Source organism: Vespula vulgaris, chromosome 6 (genome assembly GCF_905475345.1).
Source record: "Vespula vulgaris chromosome 6, iyVesVulg1.1, whole genome shotgun sequence".
NCBI lineage: Eukaryota > Metazoa > Arthropoda > Insecta > Hymenoptera > Vespidae > Vespula > Vespula vulgaris.
This window is the reverse complement of record NC_066591.1, coordinates 1,660,001-1,682,500: the sequence shown is the minus strand read 5'-3', so window position 1 is coordinate 1,682,500 and position 22,500 is coordinate 1,660,001. Positions and strand designations below refer to the sequence as shown.

Sequence of the window (22,500 nt, the reverse complement as noted above, 5' to 3'; positions counted from 1 at the left end):
AGAGAAAGAGAAAGAGAAAGAGAAAGAGAAAGAAAAAGAGAAAGAGAAAGAGAGTCGGTAACGGTGATCGATGTCCCATTGTGTATAGTCGATTGAGAAAAATATATAAAGGAAAAAAAGATAGAAACGAGGAAGTTAAAAGATCGAACGACGATAAGAGAAAATAGTTTGCTTGCTCGTATGTATCGTCGGGAGAAAAACGTAAAAACCACGTGTGACATACACTCTCTTTCTTATTTATTTCGAGCTGGCATAGCTTTAGCCGCCGTTTTGTTCTAGAAGACGCGAGGCCTTTAAAAGAACGAAGAATATTTAGTGAGACCGGCCGGTTAATAGCGATGCATATGTACGTACAAAGTATTACATAGATATACATGCTTATATACGCTTATATACATAAATACATAGATACATAATCTACGTAAGTAGACGCCATCGCGACTAGAAACGCGGGCATCATAACTATGAGAACGTAAGAATGTTAGAAACGCATGGCTCTTGCACCACTTTTCTCCGTTCCTTTTTTGCTATTTCTCGCTCGTTAAATGTCAAAACCAAACGAAGCTTTTAACCTCATAATAAGATCTAACGAAGCGTGTGAAATTTTTAACTATTTTTAAAAAACATAAAAACAATAGGATATTTCTTCAATTTCAAATATTTTATTTTTTAATCTTATATCATTGAAGTATGATTGATGATTGGATAATTTTAATTCTATTCCCTAAGTGTTATCTTTTATATCTCATAGATATATGTACGTATGTATGTATGTATGTATGTATAAATATAAATATAAATAGAATGTTACGCTTAAAAAGTTTTGTAAGTGAAATATTCTTTTAATTATTTATATTTCAGTAATTTTCAAGTGACGAGTTATCATTTGGATAATACTATACTTTTTGCAAGAATATACCTATGTATATTATTTAAGCGTATACCTAATTAGTTTCATACCTTCAAATAAATATCTTTAATACTTCAGTAATTTTGAAATGAAAAGTTCTCGTTTAGATAATACTATACATTTTGTAAGTATTTACTTGCATATACCTATATTTAGACGATGTATCCAATTAATGTATACATACATATACATACATACATACATACATACATACATACATATATATATATATATATACTTTTTATATAATTAACTAAAACATAAATAAAACATTAAGCGCTTAAAAAGTTTCATACATTAAACTAGATATCTGCAATCTTTCAGTAGGTAATTTTCAAATGAAGAGACAAAGAAAGAAAAATTAAAAGGGAGAACGTAGAAAGGTAAAAAAAGAGAGAAGAAAAAGGTAAAAAAAAAGGAATATATACGTAGGTAGGTATGGGAAAAAGGTGTAACGAAAGGTGATAAAAAGATCGAGAGATTAAAAGGTAGGTACGCTTCGAAGCGTGCGTGCATGTGAATTAATACTGCTTGGTTCCAGACCGGGTGTCTAATTGAAGGATGCGAAACGCGTAGAGGGACACCCCCACCCCCATCTCCCCCCCAATTCCCCCTAAACCCCCTCCCAACCCAGCCCTCTAGTGTTCTACACTCTGGAGAGACATAGATCTAGCGCAAACATGGCCGTCCAAGGTCCTCCGAGCGTATCGAACATCAGTGGTGTCATGTTTGATTCCGCTAATGACTGTGCGATCGATTAGCCCACCCACGTATTCTTTATTTTCTTCTTTTTATCTTTTTCTCTAGTTATTGTTTCTTTTCTTTTTTTTTCTATATTATTTCTTGATCTACGTACGATCCAAACATTCTTCATACTTAAAATCCTTCGCATTATCTTCAAAATATCGCATGGTATTTTTATATGATATTTATGTACTGTGTATGTGTGTACATATATTATAGTATATATTATATATATATAGATATATGCTATAAAGACTAGGTCAAAAGTTCCTAGATGATTTTTAAATATCTCGAAAACTTCTAACACTTTTTAAAGAGTAATTTTTTTCTTTCACACTGTAACGCTGGAAGGAATTGTCTAGGAATTTTCTAGAAATCTTTTTACCTATCCTGTACATATATATTTCATTAATAATATAAAATCTGTTTTTTAACTAAACGTTTGAAGATAACATTAAAAATGAAAAAGAAAAAAAAAACAGATTAAAGAAAGAGCAATTATTGTTTCTGTTATTGTTTCCCCTTTTCCTTGCTTCCACTTAATCGGTCTCATAATTGTTTTCTCTTCTATCAATCAACATGCTGAATGATGATAAAGATATTTTCGAAATTCCCTTGGTCCGTTCGTGACACGATGACAGCTTTTTAAATAGACGCTTAAGTGACTCGTATTTTTTTCAAGGAAAATCACGAACCTCTCCATGTAATGTAATAATAAGCCTTTAAGGCTTATTATTAAGCCTTTAAGGATTATTCGTATCTATTATATATCGCACGAACGTTTCTATATAATCGACATATCTTTCTATATATAATATGAATTAGAATATGAAGATATTGAAACATTTGTGGTTCCACTCGTAAGCGTGCAAGTATAAACGTTGCTAAGCTATACGAATAATGTCGCGAGCTATACTTATACATATAGATAAATAGATAGATAGATAGATAGATAGATAGATAGATAGATAGATAGATAGATAGATAGATAGAGATAGAGAGAAAGAGAGAGAGAGAAAGAGAGAGAAAGAAACAAGTGTGCATAGAAAAGATTGTAAGATAATGAATAAGTAACGAGACTGACACCGTGTTCGTATTAAATGGTTGAAGAGAAAAAGAGATAGAAAGAGAAAGAGAAAAAGAAAGAGAGAAAGAGAGAGAGAGAGAGAGAGAGAGAGAGAGAGAGAGAGAGAGAGAATGAAACTTTACTTTTTGGAACAGGTGTGTTCGTTTACAGGAACGTACAAACGACTTATTTAACTTTAGCCTCGTGGATGTCACTCAAAAGAGATAATGTGAACTCGGCAATATTTAAAAACTTTTCAAGGGGAGGTTTTACTATTTATACATGTTACTTTCTTACCATATTCTACCGTATTCATAAAATATCTAAGTAAGTACTTGCTTATTTGCTATTTTTTTTCTCTTCTTCTTTTTCTTTATTTCATTGTATTTTTATTTTATTTGTTTTTTTTTCCTATTCTAACAATCGACAAACTAATCTCTTTCTTCGTACGCATTTGTGCTGTCCCACATGAAAAATATCGCGTATTATCGTATCGATCCGATAATCGAAACCCGATTATAACGTACGCGATCATGTATTATTATTACTAGGGTATAAAGATTTTCTATAAATATACGTCTATTAACACTAAATTTGTGATGACTGGTCGATTTGATGACTGAACGGATTTCATATGTCTCATATGTTCGAACAGATTTACAGGCATTGTAAATATTATTTCTTAATAAAACGAAGTAATGACATGTAAAACGTATAAATAATATTTTAACAAAATTATAAATTAATTTTTAAATTAAGTGTATGTTAGTTTAGTTATCAAGAAAGAAAGAAAAATTACGCTTTTTAATGCATCGAAATCTCTGATGTCAATATTACTATCATTTATTTAATATTTCAGGATTTGTTAATAAAAATAAAATTGATTTAAGGCTAACTTTAATCGATGTTAATAACAAAAAAAAAAAGAGAAAAATAAAGATAATTTAATGCTAACCATTAATACGACGAGTTTCTAGCATTAATATCTCTAGATGTGTACATATCGATCTTTTTTATAATATCAAATATGATAAAAAAAAAGAAAGAAAAAAAAAGAAAGAGAGAGAGAGAGAGAGAGAGAGAGAGAGAGAAAACAAGGAAAAACAAGTTACTCCACTTAATTTCATCTAAAATTAATAAAATATTCAATTCCAGTCTGTGCACCGTGAATTTTTATTAGAGAAAAAAAAAGTGGAAAAAAAAGAGAAGAAAAGAAAAAAACAAATAATAGAGAATTCAATCTAAACGATAAAATTTCTCGATTAATACGTACTCCTCTTTCCCACGATATGAGTCACGCGAAGATTAAAGATTATTCATCGAATATAGTAGGAGCGAATGGGTTTTGACGAATGGTTTTGCGAGTTATACCTTTCCAACGTGATAATTCACACTCGGTTAAACTTTTATAACGCGGGTCGTTCGACAAAAAGAAAAGAGAGAAAAAAAAGAGAAAAGAAGAAAAAGAAGAAAGAAAAAAAAAAGCAAAAATAGCAAAGATATCCGGAACTCGTAGTAAACGCTAAGGTAATCGTTAAATGTTAACATCGAGTTACATACGTTTCTTCTGCGCTTCATACATACTTACAGATGTAGTTAAATACATAGATAGATAGATAGATACATACATACATACATAGAAATCCGTAAAGGAAGCTTTAGCTTTTCAGAGATTCTTGAGTCCGATAAGTCAAACCGATGCGGTAGAAAACTATCAGAGAGCCTGTTTCCCTTCGATCGGTGAGGTTAAAGGAACGAACGTTCGTGTTAGTACTTACTTGGTAGCGCTTTTATTTCACTTAGCGCCTTCCTCTCATGAAGAGAACAATTAGCATGTCAGTAAATCTTTCTGCGAGGTAAGAACGTATTTTATCTATGTATCTATGTGTATGAGTAAGAAAAAGAGGGGGAGAGAGAGAGAGAGAGAGAGAGAGAGAGAGAGAGAGAGAGAGAGAGGAAGAGAAAGAGAGAGGAACAAGAATGAAAGGCAAGAAGAGAGCTTAGATGACTATCCCTTCCGGAATCGATTCGCACATATGAAAAATCTAGAAAGTAAAGTGTAATTTGTCATCTGACGGCTGCTTTAAATAAATCCGCGGCGAGACGAGTGAAAGTATGTAATAAAAAATCTCAAGCGTGAACGATTAAAAATTATCTAGAGGAAAAATAATTCTTTCTCCCTGTTTCTTTCTTTTTTCGATCGGTTATAATAACAATAATGTTTTATAACACGAAAAAAAGAATTTGTACGGTTAACTAGTTGATTTAATCGACATCGCGTACGGAATAAATATATCGGTATATATGGATCGAAAAAAATATATCGACGATTAGATCGTATCGTAAAAATAAAAAAAAGTGCACGTGGTCAAATAATTAGATATAGATATAAAATCGATGGAATAGCGAGAAGGAGGAATGGAACATTTAAAGATTTTTTTTCAACGAAGAAATGCGACTCGAACGGAAGTCTCGAATTCTAGAGACAATGGGTTGCGTCTGAAAGATTCTCAATGTGGTTGTGGGCCCCCAAAAGTTCGAGGGTCCAATACCGGCCCGATGGCCGCTCGTTGCACACGCGCTTACTCACGAGCCGTAAAATATTTTATGGCTTTATTTCCCATCTCCTTTTCTCTTAGCTTTCTTTTCGTATCGACGTTACCTCTTTCTTCTTCCTCGTCTTTTTCTTTCTTTTCTTTTCTTTTCTTTTCTTTCATTCGTGGTCCACACTATTCTCTTCAAAGGTTGCCTGTCCGACTGCTTTTGAACGTGGGCCGCAACGTGCTACCACGTCTATCATCTTCCATCTCTTTTTCTTTTACCTATTCTTCTTCCTTCCTTCCTTCCTTCCTTCCTTACCTCCTCTTTCTTCGTCTCTTTCCTTCCTCTTTCTCATTCTGGTAGCTCGAGACTGCCGAAAAATACGTGACACGCGAAAATCAATTTCGTTTGGATGGTTGCGTCGTATGTGCCCGTCCGCTACCAACTATCACACCTTCAACCCTTCCCCACTCATAAAAGTCCATCAATCGCGGCCCCTTTAAACTTCTCCCTTGAAGGAAATCAAAAAGGTGCCGCAAGAAATCTTACTATTATCTACACACTCGAGAGAACATATGAAACGAATAAAAATATAAATAAGAATAGTCGTGGCGGGGTCATTTGTTGAAACTTCAATGAATTCGATATCATTAAGAGAACGGGTTAAAAAGAAATAAAAATCTAAATAACGACAGTGTTTACTGAAATTTTTATGATTTCGATATCGTCGATCGAGACGTTAACGAGGAATTATTGAATAATTATTATCGTGTTCAACGATTAAACGAATCCTTTATCTTAGACCAAGTCAATCGTGATTCTATTACACGAATTTATATCTATGATATTCTTATTGGAATAATTAGGGCAACGTCTTCGAAAGTAACACTAATATAATTCAAATAAGTCAAATAAGTGTCTTGTAAAAAAAAAATCATTAAAATTATTATTGTTTTTACTATTGTCATATCCTACGTTTTACCGTATTAAAATGTCGAGGTTTACCATATTAAAGTTTCTTTCTTTTCTCAACACTTATATTACGCGTTTGACTCATTCATCAAAATCAACGTCTATTCAATCTATTAAACATATCAAGATGTACCATACAAAATTTCAAGAGTTTCGAAAACTTTTGAAATCATAGGGAAAAATAATAGATGTTCTTTGATCTCTTTGAAATTTCTCAAAGAAATCTTTCGTCAAACAAGATAAATTTAGTGTCGATCGTACATGGTAAACCGTCTCTCGTGTATTCGTAGTTTCGTAGCTTGGAAATTGGACCTTTCAGGGTGAAGTATCGATGGGTGAAAAAGAAAGACAAAGAGAGAAAGAGAGAGAAAGAGAAAGAAAAAGAAGGGCTGGTCGCTTGGAAGGACGACAATGATTGGACGTACTGTTACGGAGAATCCTGGACAAACTGAGACAGATAGCAAGCATAAATCTCGCGAGCCATGGTCCAATATAAATCGGATCCTGCGTTGGGTGTCGTTGAGAAGTCGTTCTCTCCTTCTCCTTTATCTTCTCTCTCTCTCTCTCTCTGTCTCTCCTTCACCTTCTTCTTCTTATTATTATTCTTCTTTTACTTGAGACTTCTCGTCGATCTCAGAAGAAACGGAGAGAAGAACGGGGAACGAGCACCGACATAAATACGACTTAGGCCCCCTCTCACTCCCTCGCTCTTTCTCTCTTTCTCTCTCTCTCTTTCTCTCTCTTGAGAGAGAGAGAGAGAGAGAGAGAGAGAGAGAGAGAGAGATCTCCAACCGGCTAATTGAGAATTATTCCTCCTTCTGGCGTCGCTACTTTTTTTCGATATTCTCTTCGGGATTTCTCCACTTCCCCCTTCCCTTCCCCACCCCTCCACTCTCCTATACCTTTCGTCTTTTGCACCGCCTTCTTTCTCTCCTAATTCCCTACCGACTTACGAGAGAGAGAGAGAGAAAATCCAATCGCGGTGGGCGACGAGATTATTCGATCCGATTTATTGAATTCGATATAGGTAGCCAGACCGGATACCGAAGCGTGAGAAAGCTCAATGGCTGACATAAAATAAAAGATTAGAAAACTACTCTGCAAGATAATTGAAACGAAGTACCTACGACGTTGAGATTGATTTGGGTAAGTAGGTAGATACATATATAAGTTAATAGGTACATATCTGATACATAGATCGAAATTTTCAAGAATTATAAATCGATTTCTAACGATCTATCAATTTTTCAATGAACGTGTTTATCTTTCGTATACCTAAAGATTTTCTTTCCAAATATCCGTAAATGTAAATAGATAGTCAAAAATAAAGAGTAAATTGAGTACTTAGATATATCGCGAACTTAAAGAAATTAAAGAAATTTTGTTTAATTCCTCTCGAAAATCTATCTCGCACATTCAAACGATATCGAAATTTTAATGTCCTCTCTCATTCTTTTTTTTTCTCTTTTTCTTCTTCCTTTTTTTTTCATGACACACGAAACTTCGCAGCCTAGAAGAAGACAAGGAATTTCGTCGTTCACGTCTTCTCATCTTCTATTATCTTCTCCACGTAGTAAAAGAACAGAAGGAAAAGAGATTCTAGTTTGGCTCTCTCGAAAAAGCAATTCGGTCGTTTGAAAAGCAAATGGTCACTTAACGCAACCGACAGAAGGGCAGTAGAAGGAGAGAATTGGGGGTTCTGTTACTTTTGGTAAAATGTTTCCGAAAAAGAAAAAAGGAAAAAAAAGAAGGAAAAAAAAGAGATACAGAGAAAGAAAGAAAAAAAAAAAGAAAAGAAGAAAAAAGATCGACGGGACTTAGGAAAGGGGCGCCTGCCTGGATATGTTTTTGTTTGTTCGGCAAACTGTCACAACAACTCGTACCATAGACGCGTTCACCCTTGTCCAACCTCTCTCTCTCTCTCTCTCTCTCTTTCTCTTTCTCCGTCTTTTTTCTTTCTACTCTTACAGAAGCCGGAAACTCAAGTGGTTTCCACGACTCGTGTCACTGTTCTTTAACGTAACTAATGCGTGTCCTCCCTCCTTCCCTCTTCTCCTCTTCCCATACACACCCCCATCACCATCCCCTCTCACTACAGTCCAACAAACACGAAGAGCTACCGTAAAGAGATACGCCGAAGATTAGTTTCGCTTCGAAGAAATTTTTTGGTGTTGGTGTTGGTGTTGGAATTGGTGGTGTCGTTGGTTTCGTCGATGGACCGAAGAAGCCTCTTCGGTTACAACGATAAATATGCGAGTAAATGAGGGCGGATGCGAAGAGAGGAAAGGAAAACCTCCTTTGACAGATTTAAATCTTGCAACCCATCGTGCTGGGAGAACGAGAACGACGAGAAACGAGAGAAACGATTCAAGAAAAAAAAAAGGAGAAAAAAAAGAGAAAAAACAATTATTTATGTCGAACTACGTTCTCAAAATTTCAATCTCTTTTCTTTTTTTCTTTTTTGTATATATACATGTATGCATGTATGTATGTATATTTTAATTATTGAGAATGATTTAACGATAATGGTGTGTAATAAAGAAACAAAAAAGGAAAATAAAATAGAATAGAAAAAAATTGTTCTTCTCCGATAAGAAATAAATTCTTTTTTCTTATATTTATGATTTTCTTTTCATAGTTACAAACTCGTCTTTTTCTTTCTTTCTCTTTTTCTTTCTCGACTAAATATACCTATAAAGAGCAATGACATTCGATGCCACGGATATGCATATTATATATCAGATATATACATATATATATATATACATAGGTATATAAGTAAGTACATATATGGGGACATGAACTATGGCGACGCTCTTTTATCCGTACCGGTATCACTGCGCACGCGCTTTTAAAACAACGTGTTATAATATGCGGCAGCCTTGCGAACGATGTTTTATCTCTCTTCCATAGACGGTTACGTCTAATAATTCCCGTTTTGCTGCTAACTACCTCTGAACGTAACTGAATATCCATGATCGTTTCTCGTACATCTAAGTATAATTACTATAACGGCTCGTCGTTCTTCATCCGATACTATGTGACGTCGCTTCCATTTTCAAATATAAATATACATAAATATATATTTATATATATTTATATATATTTATATATATATATATACAATTATATATGTATATATAATAATTATATATATATATAATTCATAATTTGGGCATTTGATCTTTTTTAATAAATAAATAAAAACAAAAAGATAAAGAACAAAGAAAGAAATTTCTTTCTTCGCCGAAAGAAAATGAAAAGAAAGGGAAAGAATGAAAAAACAAAAAAGGAAGAAGAAACAAAAAAGGTAAAAAATAAAATATAGAAGAACGATCGTAAAAGGAACGTATTAACTTTGTACGTACGTTAACGTCTATTAAAAACCGATAGACAGTAGAGGCTTACGAGCTTCTTAATTAGTACGCTTATATCGATTTTATTATTCTTTCGAAAAATCCTTGATGTTATTTCTTTCTACGTTCAATCTCAACGCTTCTTCTTCTTCTTTTTCTTTCTTATATTCTTCTTCTTCTTTTTTTAACTTTTATTTTATGACTGTCGACGTTCCCTCCTTTTAATCTTCTCTCTTTCTCTCTCGTTCATCCATGGAATAATTTAGATTTAATTATTAAAATGAGAAGAGAAAGACATAGGAAGATACACAAAAGGAATTACGAGCTCTTCACGAACTCGCATCCAATCAACGATTTATATGAGGATCTCCTATGAACGAAAAAGAAAGAGAGAGAGAGAGAAGAAAGATGTTTTTTATGAGTTCGTTTCGTTATTTTTAGAAAAGAAAAGAATTAAACAAAAATGGAACACCTTCTACCCTTAGGTCTTTGATCGTAGACTAAAAGCGAAGTGATTGATAAAAAGCTATTTTGACAAGAGTTTGTACGATTAAGAGTTAGAACTAATCGAAAGGAAACGTTTGAACTTCTCTTCATCTATCTCTCTCTCTCTCTCTCTCTCTCTTTTACTCTTCATCTCTCTTCTCTTGTATTTTCTTCTTCGAAACATGTTTACGCTTTGCTCGGCCTTGCTTGCAACCGCATAAATGCGACGGAGTAAACAGTCTCGCGGTTGTTTCTTTTTCTTTGTTTTTTTTCTTTTTTTTTTTTTTTTTACAAAATGACGCAAAAATTTTACAACGATTCAACAGCATCTTCGGATAACGACAAAGATTACGAATGAACGAAGACTAAGCAAACGACGAAACCACGATCGATAAAAACGATTCAATCTACGTAAGAACGGCTATCGTCGCTTCTCGTTTGCAAGTTAAACCATGCGGATCGCATTATCGGTTTTAACGCTATTCCTTCTTCTATATCATTACATCTTGACTTCCTTCAAAACAAATTTTGTCACTTTTTTAATTCGCATTCCTTTAAGAAAAAATATCTATTAATAGTATTTTATTATTTAGAGAAATTTATTTCAATGTTCAAAAGGACGCCATTTTGTACTCATCGAAATATCATATTTATCGAATTTATATTGAATTATTACGAAGGGTAAATATATTTTTTCAGAAATAATATACAGTTTCAAGGACTATTTATCGTATTTAAAAAAATTGATTGGAATATTTGAAAGAGACGATATTTTTTGAAGTGTCATACTCATCGAATTTAATTTAATAAAATGCGTTTTATAAAAAGTATTTATCGTACTTCATTATCTGAAGAATGAATTCGAATGTTTAAAAGGACGTCACTTTTGTAATCTTTGAAGTACTGTGAACTCATTGAATTTACATTTTATTATTACAAAGTCCAGGTAAACCTTCAGAAAAATAAAATGCAATTTACAAAAAGTATCTATCGTATTTCTTATCTAAAAAAATTAATTTGAATGTTTAAAAGGACGCCATTTTTGTACTCATTGAGGTACCATACTCATCGAATTTACATTTTATTATTACAAAGTCCCGGCAAACTCTTTTGAAAATAGGATGCAATGCAAACTTTTTGTAATAGAATTCTTGTACGACGTTAGAAAATGTTGTAATTTGTTACTAATTTACTCTTTCATCGATAAACATTTTCCCGTCGTTATATTCGTTGATCCCTTTCATCGAAATTCCTTGGTCGAAAGACTCGTGCGAAATATTTAACGATAGTTAAAGTTATCCCTCCGTGTAAATACTTATATACATACACACTTTTTCACGGTAGCCGATCGTTGTTATATCGTAAAAGGGTTGTTATTTAACGAACTATACGGAGAATGTTTGCGATGTCGACGAGGTAATTACCGGTGTTAGTTGGAGCCTAGATGAAAGAAAAGGAAGCCTTTGGTATTTTTAATTAAAGTCAAGAAGGTTTTGTCGAAACAAACACTATGGTTTTTGTCTTCCCACTTGGTCGCGGTACGATAGATAAGTAGATACCTAAGTGATTATGCGGAGCTTGAAAACGTAACGAGCAAAGAATTAACTTTGACTTATGACAATCGTTGATTTTCTACGAAAGAGAAGAAGAAAGAGACGAACGAAATGAAAAAGGGCAAAAAAGAAATGAAGAAAAGGAAAAAAAGAAAAAGTTTTACTTCGGATATTTGGGTTACACGATTAAAAAAAAAAAAGAAAAAAAAAGAAACTTCCCGTTTAATGCGCCAAGAACGAAATGGATCTCGTTGAGAATAGAAAGAAAAAGAAAATTCAGGAAAAAAATAAAAGAGAGAAAGAAGAGAAAAAGAAATAATAAATGAACCATGAACGACGCTTCCGCGTTAATGAATATCAGATATCGAACAGAAAGTGTCGATATCTGTATTGGAAAGGACGAGTTTGATTTTTATTAAGTCTCGAAAGATTTTTATAAATTCCATGATACGAACTATGATCAAAATAGAGATACATAGATATGTATTATGTATTATATATATGTATGATATATATATGTATGTATGTATGTATGTATGTATGTAAAAGAGGAACGAATCTTCGAGTTGAAAAGATGTGTATACATACATAGATACATACATACATACATACATACGATGAGAGAGACCTTTAACGTCTTCACTCGAAGAAGTTAGGTATAGAGATATAGCCTTTAGGATCATGTACGAGGTAGAGAAGGGTAGGTAGATCGACGAGACTCAAACGATCGGGACTCCAACGTAAATCGATCCCTGACTCGATTCTTCTCTCTCTTTCTCTCTTCTTCTTCTTCTTCTTCTTCTTCTTCTTCTTCTTCTTCTTCTTCTTCTTCTTCTACATAAGATTCAGCCCGAAGAAAACGGGGAGAGTAAGAGAAAGGGTAAGAGAAAGAGAGGAAAGAGAGATAAGAATACCGCGCGTAAGTATAGAGAGCGTAATAATCAGAAGTAAATTGCGAATACGTGAGGCTACCGTGTTGGTGGAAGGGCCTCAGGCCCTTTCGTGGATATAGGTACGTGTGTGTCTGTCCGTCTGTCCGTCAGACTACACAGAGAAAAGGACAGAGATAGAACGAGAGAGCAACAGAGAGATTTATACGTACACATTTGTACATATATACGTGTGTGTATATATATATATATATATATATACATACATATATACATAAAGAAAAAGAAAAGGAACGAGAATGCCTAACTTACCGGTAATCTAATTTGAATCCCGAGGCCTCGGCTTGGTAATGGAACACGTATCGAATAATATTACGAGCGATTCGATTCGATATCATTTGTAATTCAGAACCGAGAGACCGCAACTTGGGAAAAGGGAAAAGAAAGGGAGAGAGAGAGAGAGAGAGAGAGGAGGGGAAAGGAAAAGAAGAAGAAAAAAGAAGAGGCTAAAATAAAGAAAAAAAAAGAAAAATAGAAAGGACATGATTCGGGTGATCACACGCGTCTTATGCGAATAAAATATGGAGGGCCAAGAACTCGTCAAAAAAAAAAGAAAAGAGAAAAGAAAAGGACGAAGAAAAAAACGAAAAAAAGGAAAATGGAGAATGAAAGAAAAGGAAAAGTAGATCGAGGCGAAATTCATCGAACATTGTTCGTGTTCGTTCTTCGATGTATGTAAATACCTATGTATGTACGTACGTATGCACGTACGTATGAATGTATGTAAATATTTATGTAGATACACGTAGTCGGTTACATACGTATTCATGTACTTACTTACATATGGGTATGTAAAAGTGGCTCGGTAATATCAGGATTACTGAAAAATCATCGGAGTTTCGCTGGCTGGCAAATGAGTTAGATAGGAAGTCTCGTGCGTCGTTCGAGGCAGGTGTTTCACTCTGGGCGGTTCACATAAGCGGCTAAGCTTATGGCATCGATGTAGTAGTAGTAATAGTAATAGTAGTAGTAGTAGTAGAAGTAGTAGTAGTAATAGTAGTAATATTAGTAGTAGTAATATTATCTGTTACCACCGTAGGATCTCATCGTATAAAAGAGAATAGCCATGTGATTTATGACTTTTATAAGCAAATGTTGTACATACACAGAACGATTTGGTTAATGTCGTCGTTAATGTCTCTCCGAAGTTTCACCGTTATTATTATATTATATATTATGTTTTTTTTTTTGTTCGAAGAGAATGGATCACTGTAAATGGCTCGATCTAAGTTTCCAACTTCACCAAGGTGTTTTAATTCACGCGATGGAAACGTCGCGCCACTACGAAATGATCTTATCGATGTTTAGATCTTATCGATGTTTAGATCTACCCGCAGGTATATATATATATATAATCAAATATATACACACACATATATTTATATAGATATATATATTTTTTCATTGTATAATAATATTCAACGCATGGATTAATTCAATGCATAAAGAAAAATTGTATAAATGATTAATTGATAGACAAGATATATATATAAATTTGGACATGTCGAAAGCTTCCATTTCTTCAAATCTTCACTTTTTTCCTATTTTCATTTTATTTTCTTTCTTTCTTCTTCTTCTTCTTCTTCTTCTTTTTCATTTCTCTATTTTCTTCTCTCTTGCCATAAGAATAACGTACAATTAAAGACACAGTTCATGGCGATATTTCGTGCATAAATATCAGGGCTATTAAGTTGTATCGACCGTGACAGGTAAGCCCGCTAATAACAATGTACGTTCGCTCATAAAACATCGCGAAGGCCTTATTTCAAGTACAACGTTCTTTCCGACACACAGAGAGCGTAAAACATATACGCGTTCTGCTGCCGCCATCCGCGCGCGTCGTGGATCTCTCTTTCCCTTTCTTTCTTTCTCTTTCTCTCTCTCTGATAGTTAGTACTGTGTATTCCAGACGATACTATTGAATTCAATCATTTTTATACACTTTCTCGTGGCTCTCTCACGTGCGGTCGAGTACAGCTTTACCTGCGGGTTCAACGCGTCGACGTTGATGATCCTTTAAGAACATTGATGCAGGTACGAGCATCAATTAGAGCTGTTGCATAACGTGAGAATATCCACCTCTCCTCCTCTTCCTCTTTCCCCTTTTCCTCCATGTTTCTTCTTTTTCTTCTTCCTTTCTCCCTCTTCTTCTGTTTTTTTTTCTCGTTAATATTAATTATTATCAAATTATTGTACCAACGAATATCTCTCACATCGATGATCAGTAACAATGATTAAAAGAACCCCTTATAACTCGTTCAATATACCCACGTATTATCTTTATTATATTCGTAATTTTGTTGTTGTTTATGTCTTCTTTTCTCTTCCTTTTTTACTTAACTTCAATTATAATAATGTAATAAAAAATATATATATATACTATACTCATACATTTATATATATATACATAAATATGTATATAAACATATGTATATAATATTTCTATATATTTCTATCTCCCTTAAATCTGTTTCTATTCCATTTTCTTTCTTTCTCACTTCTCGTTCCCCCGATTTCTCCTTCTCATCCCTCAATTTTCCCTTCTCGAATAATATCCAAAAGAAAAAAAAAAGAACAGAAAAAAAAGCGAGACCATCAAAAAGAAAGAGAGAAAGAGACAAAAAGAGAGAAAACATTGGTGGAGAACGTAAAAGGGCAAGAAATTATCCTTTGTCAACATTATTCGCTTATATATCTACCCCACCTAAGTACCAACCTATACCTATGTATATCCTCGAAAAGGTCCGGTCCGCGGAGCGTTTTTCTGTATCACGCTATATGCAAATGAAACATATGCTCTCTCGCGTCGGACCCACGTAATAAATTACTCTCTTGTATAGGTAAGGCCTAAAATTATACGCGTACTGGACCGGCACGCACGCGTGAGCGCTCGCGAGCGCTCAAGAGCGCGCGAGCGCAACTGATTACGCGCTTCTATGTGTGCGTGCCAATATACGTCTCTCTCTCTCTCTCTCTCTCTCTCTCTCTCTCTCTCTCTCTCTCTCTCTCTTTCCGCATCCCTTATGCACGTTCCTCTTTCCGTTTTGTTCTCGACATAATACACGGCTTTTTTTCTTAGCGACTCTCGAAAACAGTGCTTTCGTCGAGGAAGGAAGAAGAAGAAGACGAAGAAAAAATTTTTCAAAGGAAGATTTCGCCACTTCTTGCCGAGCGAAAAAGGAACAGAGAGAAAAAAGAAAAAGAAAAAAGAGATACGAAATGAAATTGGAAAAAAAAGAGAAATGAAATAAAAAAACGCGCAGTGCGCGTGGAAACGACAATTTCGCAGTCTCCTTCCATTTAATGGTCCCCTCCATCCCTCCTCCTCTCCGCCCAACTCCTCCCCCTCCCCTCTCACCCTTTCAAACCCACCATCCTTCTTCCATCCTATCTCGTCATAACCACCATCACTTTTCTTCTTTCTTGTGAATATCGATGAACACACGAGATGACTTCTTCAGCACGTGCAGAAAGAACTTCTGAGAGAACTAACTGCGACGAAAATATCAAAGAAGAAATAAAAAGATTTATGAGAAAAAATATTTCTTCGTTTTTTCTTCCTAAGGTCGAACGTGCAAGATGAAATTTTTTTTATTTTCCTCTCTTTCTCTCTCTCTCTCTCTCTTTCTCTATCTATCTATCTATTTATCCATCTATTCATATCTCTTTTTCTGTCTTTGTTTCTTTTTTCTTACGTAATTCGACAATGATCGAAGATATACGAATAGATCACAATATTTTCGCCGACTTTCACCGCGACAAGACGCAAATTAATTTTGCATTAATAATCTCAACGCTTAATATATAATACGATGATTGTGATATAACTTGTATGCAAGAGAGTGTGCATGGATATTAATTTATCTATTTTGTTTTGTTTAGAAAAAAAAAATCGTGAATATAAATCTTGATTATTTACTAAATAATCCATGTACTACACGTATATATATGTGTGTGTGTGTGTGTGTGTGTAAAATAAATAAAACTAAAGTACGTATACAAAAAAAATTGTAACTATACTATTTTTGTACATATCTAAGTTTTTCCATAATTAACCCCATGTGATATAATAAAATATAGAAATAATAACATGAATTTCTGTAAAAAATTTCTCAAAATATCTGTCAATTTATTCTTTATACCAGATTGTATATCTTTTTATATTTATTTATATCTTTTTGAAATCATTTTTAAATTGTAAATAACCCAAAGTTTCTTCTTAGATACACTTTCCCTCTCTCTATCTCCCTCTTTCACGCACAGACACAAACACACACATACCCTATCTTTTGACCAATTCTCATAACTTTTTTCTTCATCTTTGCTTTTCCTCTTGGGTCAATTTATACCTTTACGTACCCTACTTTGCGAGACGAGAGAAAAAAAAGAAGAAAAAAAATTAATGAAAAAACAACAACACAAAAAAAAAAAGATAGGAAAAAAGAAGATACAATGGCGAGAAGAAACTGTAAGAAAAAATATAATTTTCTGAGCTCACAAGACTATGGTTCACATAAAGGGTGACATCTTTTGAACTTTCTCATGGTCATGGACTACTACCAACCAACAAACGTGATCAGATTTTCTCTCTTTGTCACACTCACAGGTACACATATATCCACGTATACAGAAAGGGAAAGAGAGATAGACTACGTTATATCGAGATATTTTCCTAAGAAATCTGCTATGAACCTTGCAACAATTTTATTTATAAAAATACATTCTGTTTTCGAAAATAATACTAGTCGTGTGAAACATGACAGGAAACAGAATTTTACGAGATTCTTCACGAAAGATTATGTGTTCAAAGATATATTAATGAAACTTGAGAGAGAAGAGAGAGAGAGAGAGAGAAAAAGGATAAAGGTACGGAATTTCTTTGAAGAGATTATCCTCCCTTTTTTTTATAAGTCTAGGTAATCGGAAATCGAGGAACCTTTTCCTTTGAGGATAAATAAAACGAGAGAACATAAGAAGCAGTCAGTCTTTCTGTTAAAATGGAAGTAAATATTTCGCAAGTTTACTCATCCAATCTTGTTCTGAACCTTGGTTCTTATACTTTTTCCGAAATACAAACAAAATCTACTACTCGTCGAAAACTCTCTCTCTCTCTCTCTCTCTCTCTTTCAGTTCTTTTTCAATAAGAAGATTTTATAAACGTCCTTTCTTAAATTATTGCACAACTGATTGATACTTGCACATCAATCACGTATATCAAAACTTAATTTGGAGTTTGAAGTTCTTAATAAGTAACCATTGGTAATTAATAAGTAACCATTAATAAGTAACCATTTTTAAAAAATTTTTTTAAAAAAAGAGAAAGAAAGAAAAACATAGTTTAACCAGATTCATTGCGTTATATGTATCTACGTATTTCTAATCTATATCTAAATCCAAAATAATCGTAGTTGATAGAGAATAAACTGTCGCTAAATATCAATACAATACAACACCGTCACTATATATTGTGTACGTCCATTAATACTCGTACGTAAACGTAATCATGTACCCGTCCCTGGTGTGCCATCGATCTCGTCCTGACAATCTTCCCTCTTCTCCTCCTCTAACTTGAACTCCTACGAGATTAATACCTATTTCCGTGTCCACTATCATTCTTACTTATATATATATGTATCTATCTATGTATGTATGTATATATGTATATATGTATGTCGAAATTGTGAGATCGTAATAACATCGATGTTAGATATATAGTAACAATGTTTATCCTGGAACACAAAATTGTCCAAATCGTGGGATTTGAAATCCCAAAGAGAAAAAGAGAGAGAGAGAGAGAGAGGGAGAGAGAGAGAGAGAGATGGTCATTTAATAATTGTAATGAATCCGTATCTAAATATGCTTAGGAAAAAAAATAAGAAAAATATCGATGTCATTTAATTGCGACGTCTGTCGTGTATCTACTACGAACACGTTTATTAAATTGCTCGGCTAATATTAGTACCTATAGCTCGTAGAAACGTGCCTCTTAAATACGTTACAGAGACTGTTTATAAAACAGGATATTCGAATATACCCAATGAAAATGATCATTAAATGAATCTAAGAGTTAGAAATAGAATCGATGAACTTCTCTCGTCGTTGATCTAAATTTTATGAATATATTCCACAGATTTATATTCTAAATTTATTTTCGTCTATGACTCAATAATTTACTATGTTTATATACCTATAATATATATATATTATATGCTACGTATAATCAATGTTGAAAATTTCATTCAACATTCCTATCTCTTAGAAATACAATTACTTTCTTTTTCTTTTTGTTCACAATTCACACTACATGACATTTTGATTATCTCTATTAAAAAAAAAAAAAAAAAAGAAAAAAGAAACAAAGATATAAAATTTGTCTTCTTTTAAATACTGGGTCATAAAAAAAAAGTAATACAAAAACATAAAAAAGAACGTTCTTGTAACCTTGTGTCAAAGAGATCGTCAAGTTTTTATCAAGTTTTCCTTCACACGAATATAAATAAAATAGGTACCTACGTTTATTCTCTTTTTTCCTCTTTTTTTCTTTTTTTTAAATCTGCACACCTGTTTTAGAAACAGCTTATATAAAGATATGCTTTGTGTGTATTCACGTATGCACGCTTTTATGCATGTAGTATACACTTACGTGTTTACGTATGTACTTACGTACGTATATACGTATGTATGTATGTATATATGTATGTATGAACACGATATATTCAAGTTGTCAGCGATTTTTACGCGAGTGATATACAGTAGCACAGGCGCGTGCAAGTCATAAACCTAAATTCGTCATTCCATCGACTTTCGAACCATAATCGCCTCGATTCGAAGTAATCGCTATCGGTACCTCACTCTTATTCTCTTTTTTTCTTTTCTTTTCGTTTCTTTTTTTTTCTTCTTCTTCTTCTCATTGCTGCTTTTATTATTTTCTTCTTTTTTTTTTCCTTTTCTTTTTCTCTCTTTTAAACACCCGTAACTCTCGACGACAAGATTAAATACACGTTTTCTCACCTTGTTTCGATTCCAACGACACGATCTCGCAATCGACAACTTCGAGATAAGCATTACACTCGTACGAAACTATTTCGTGGACATGGTTGGACTATATAGTTTATCTCCCTCTCTTTCTCTTTTATTCTTTTCTTTGTCAGAACATAAATTCGACGATTTAGAAGTGACACCAGGTAGGTATTACTTAAGATCGTATCTTAATACCCATGGAATAATGATTGTTATCATTGAGGATTCGATTCGTAATAAAAAATTTAATCGGTTCGTAATCGATTTGGAAAATTTCATTGTTATCATTTATTTTCTTTCTTTGTCTTTTTTTTCCTTGAAAAGAACCTTCGATACACACACATACACACACACATGCACGTAAACACACACGAAATATCTAATACCCAATTCGTTTAGTTTCCCTTTTTTAAAATGTTCGTGGCGTAAACGGTCGGCAGATGTTAGCTTTGCTCGGGGAAGAAGGAAAAGAAAAAAAAAAAAGAAAAAGGAAAAGAAAATAAGGAAAGAAAAAAAAATAAAAAGGAAAATAACGTGAAAGAAGGAGATAGCGATCGAGATCGATTCGTTGTAATTAGGTCGCTAGCAGGATCGTCACGGTCCAAAAGCCGGGAAAATCCTTTTATTGCGACGTAGCAGGAAAGCGATCGTAAAACAGAAAGCTTATGATAAACTCGCTTAGCTCTGTAGATATCTATAGGAAATGAAATATCATCCAATTACTAATGTTTTCAATGTGACTCAAAGCGTACGAGAAGCGAGAAGAGCGCCAAGTTTTCAACGTATATATCGGATGATAAAAAAAAATGATAAGAAAAAGGAAATAAAAGGAAAGACAAAAATGAAATTAAAAAAAGAAGAACAAATAAAAATGGAGTCGTCAAGAGAAAACACGGAATCTTCTTAAATGTGTCGACGAAATAAAAGAAGAAGAAGAAGATGATGATGAAGAGCGAAAACGAGATCGCAATAAAGTCGAATAAGGGAATCGTTGACAGCGAACGAATGCGTTTGAATCGATTATATCTCCAGACATACATACATACATACATACATACATACATAGATACATACATGTATATATAATATATATACATAAATATCTGTAGACATTTATTCGTTGCTAATTAAATTTCTCATTTCGACATCAAACGTAGATTAGATCGTGGTGTGAAATACATAAATGAGCGATCCTTTCGGTGATAGATTTGTGAGAAAAGTTAGCCAAGAAAGCGTCTATAATCTCAATCTAGCTATCTACCCCATAGCCGTTAAAGACAATAAAATGCAAAACATTGCAAAGAGGTTTTGTTGTTAGTGAAACTGGGACCGCACGCGCTGCACACCTACGGCATATAACTGCCTATGGAGTCAGAACATCAATCAAAATTAAGGCCCGTATTCATAGATCGATGCTCGAGATCTTTCTACACGAATATGCCCCATGCTTCCTTCGAGCGTTCCTAACTCGTTGATTATGAGATATATATATATATATATATATATATATATATATATATATATATATTTTTCTCACATAGAAACTGCATACAAACTCGTCTATTCATAGTTCTACTTTCTTAATTTGCCTTGTCCTCTAATTAATGTAACGAACGATAACGCGAACTAAGTCTTAAGCGCGATCATCGAAACATAAGTATTTTCTATGGAAATAATCGACGATTGAAGATTCGATATGTATATATATATATATATGTATGTATGTATGTATGTATATGTATAATTTTATATATGAATAACTTTTTTTTCACCAGCATAGACATGACGTAACGTTAAACATTGTTCCGATTGCGTCACGGATAATTGCGTGACGAATAAATTACGGTGACTAAATGTACGAAGAGGAAGAGCTGCTCGTCACTGCAATCGAGAAACTAATGTAATGCGTTATGATATATCTATCTTCACGCTTATCGAAGCAAAACGTATCGATGAGATAGAAGAAGAAGAAGAAGAAGAAGAAGAAGAAGAAGCAGCAGCAGCAGAAGAAAAAGTAGAAAAAAAGAAGAAAAAGAGATAATAATAATAAAAATTGTTTTCTCTTCATCGAGAACGACAAAGCACACGAGGAAACATGTAATGGATGTAATAACACATTTAAGCTACCTATCTATCTGCGGTTTGACTATACCTCCCTCCCTCCCTCGCTCACCCCACCCCTATACGAGTGAGAGAGAGATTACATAAAGCAAGATATACGCACGTCGTTTCCCTTAGCTCAGGTTAATTAACCACTCCTGATGCAATTATAGTGAGTGAACATCTTTAGGAGAAAAAAAAAAGAAAGGAAAGAAAGAAAGAAAAAGAAAAAAAAAAAAGGGAAAAGGAAGAAAACTCTGCCGAGCGCAGAAACGTTGCTGAAGCGCGAACTAGACTCAATTAGAAGAGCGTTCCCTCCGATGGCAAAAAAAAGGAAAAAAGAGATAGATGATATGAATGAACGAATGAACGAATGAACGAAGGTGAAAAAGATCGAGGAGAGTGAGACGATAATAAAAATAACAAAGATAAATATTAGAAGAGATAAAAAAGGGGAAGGAAGAAGAAGAGAAAAGAGAAGAAAAGAAAAAAATAAATAAAAGAAAAAGAAAGAAAATAAATGTCTCTCACCTTGACTGTGCTCACCAGCGTCGAAGGTCTTGCTCGTCATCTGGAACAGAGCGTCCAAAGGACTACCCTGTCCAGTACTTCTTTTTCCATTCTGTCCAGCCTGAGAGTTTCCATGGTGCTGAGAACTCTTTTTCTTGAACTGCTGTTGCTGTTGGTGTTGTTGTTGTTGTTGGTGTTGGTGCTGTTGTTGTTGTTGCTGAAGAGCGGCCGCGTGTAGTCCCGGATGAACTGCGTGGTGTCGTGCCGCGTGATGATGATGATGATGGTGGTG

The 22,500-nt window shown here is 33.9% G+C and overlaps 1 protein-coding gene across 2 annotated transcripts in view; it reads right to left on the bottom strand.

The window, feature by feature from the left end:
* The window catches only part of LOC127064364 (myb-like protein Q), a 62,355-nt gene that overhangs the window by 37,379 nt on the left and 2,476 nt on the right, over window positions 1-22,500 (bottom strand). The window contains exons 1-2 of one of the 2 annotated variants that reach the window (XM_050995301.1): window positions 22,230-22,500; window positions 18,957-20,292 (exon numbers count right to left, since the gene is read on the bottom strand). The exon at window positions 22,230-22,500 is cut by the window's right edge and continues 2,476 nt beyond it. In XM_050995301.1, the coding sequence (XP_050851258.1) occupies window positions 20,042-20,292; window positions 22,230-22,500 (522 nt within the window). In that variant the 3' untranslated portion in view covers window positions 18,957-20,041. Of the gene's footprint in view, window positions 1-18,956; window positions 20,293-22,229 lie in introns of those variants that run through there. The other variant, XM_050995300.1, reaches the window with a different exon arrangement.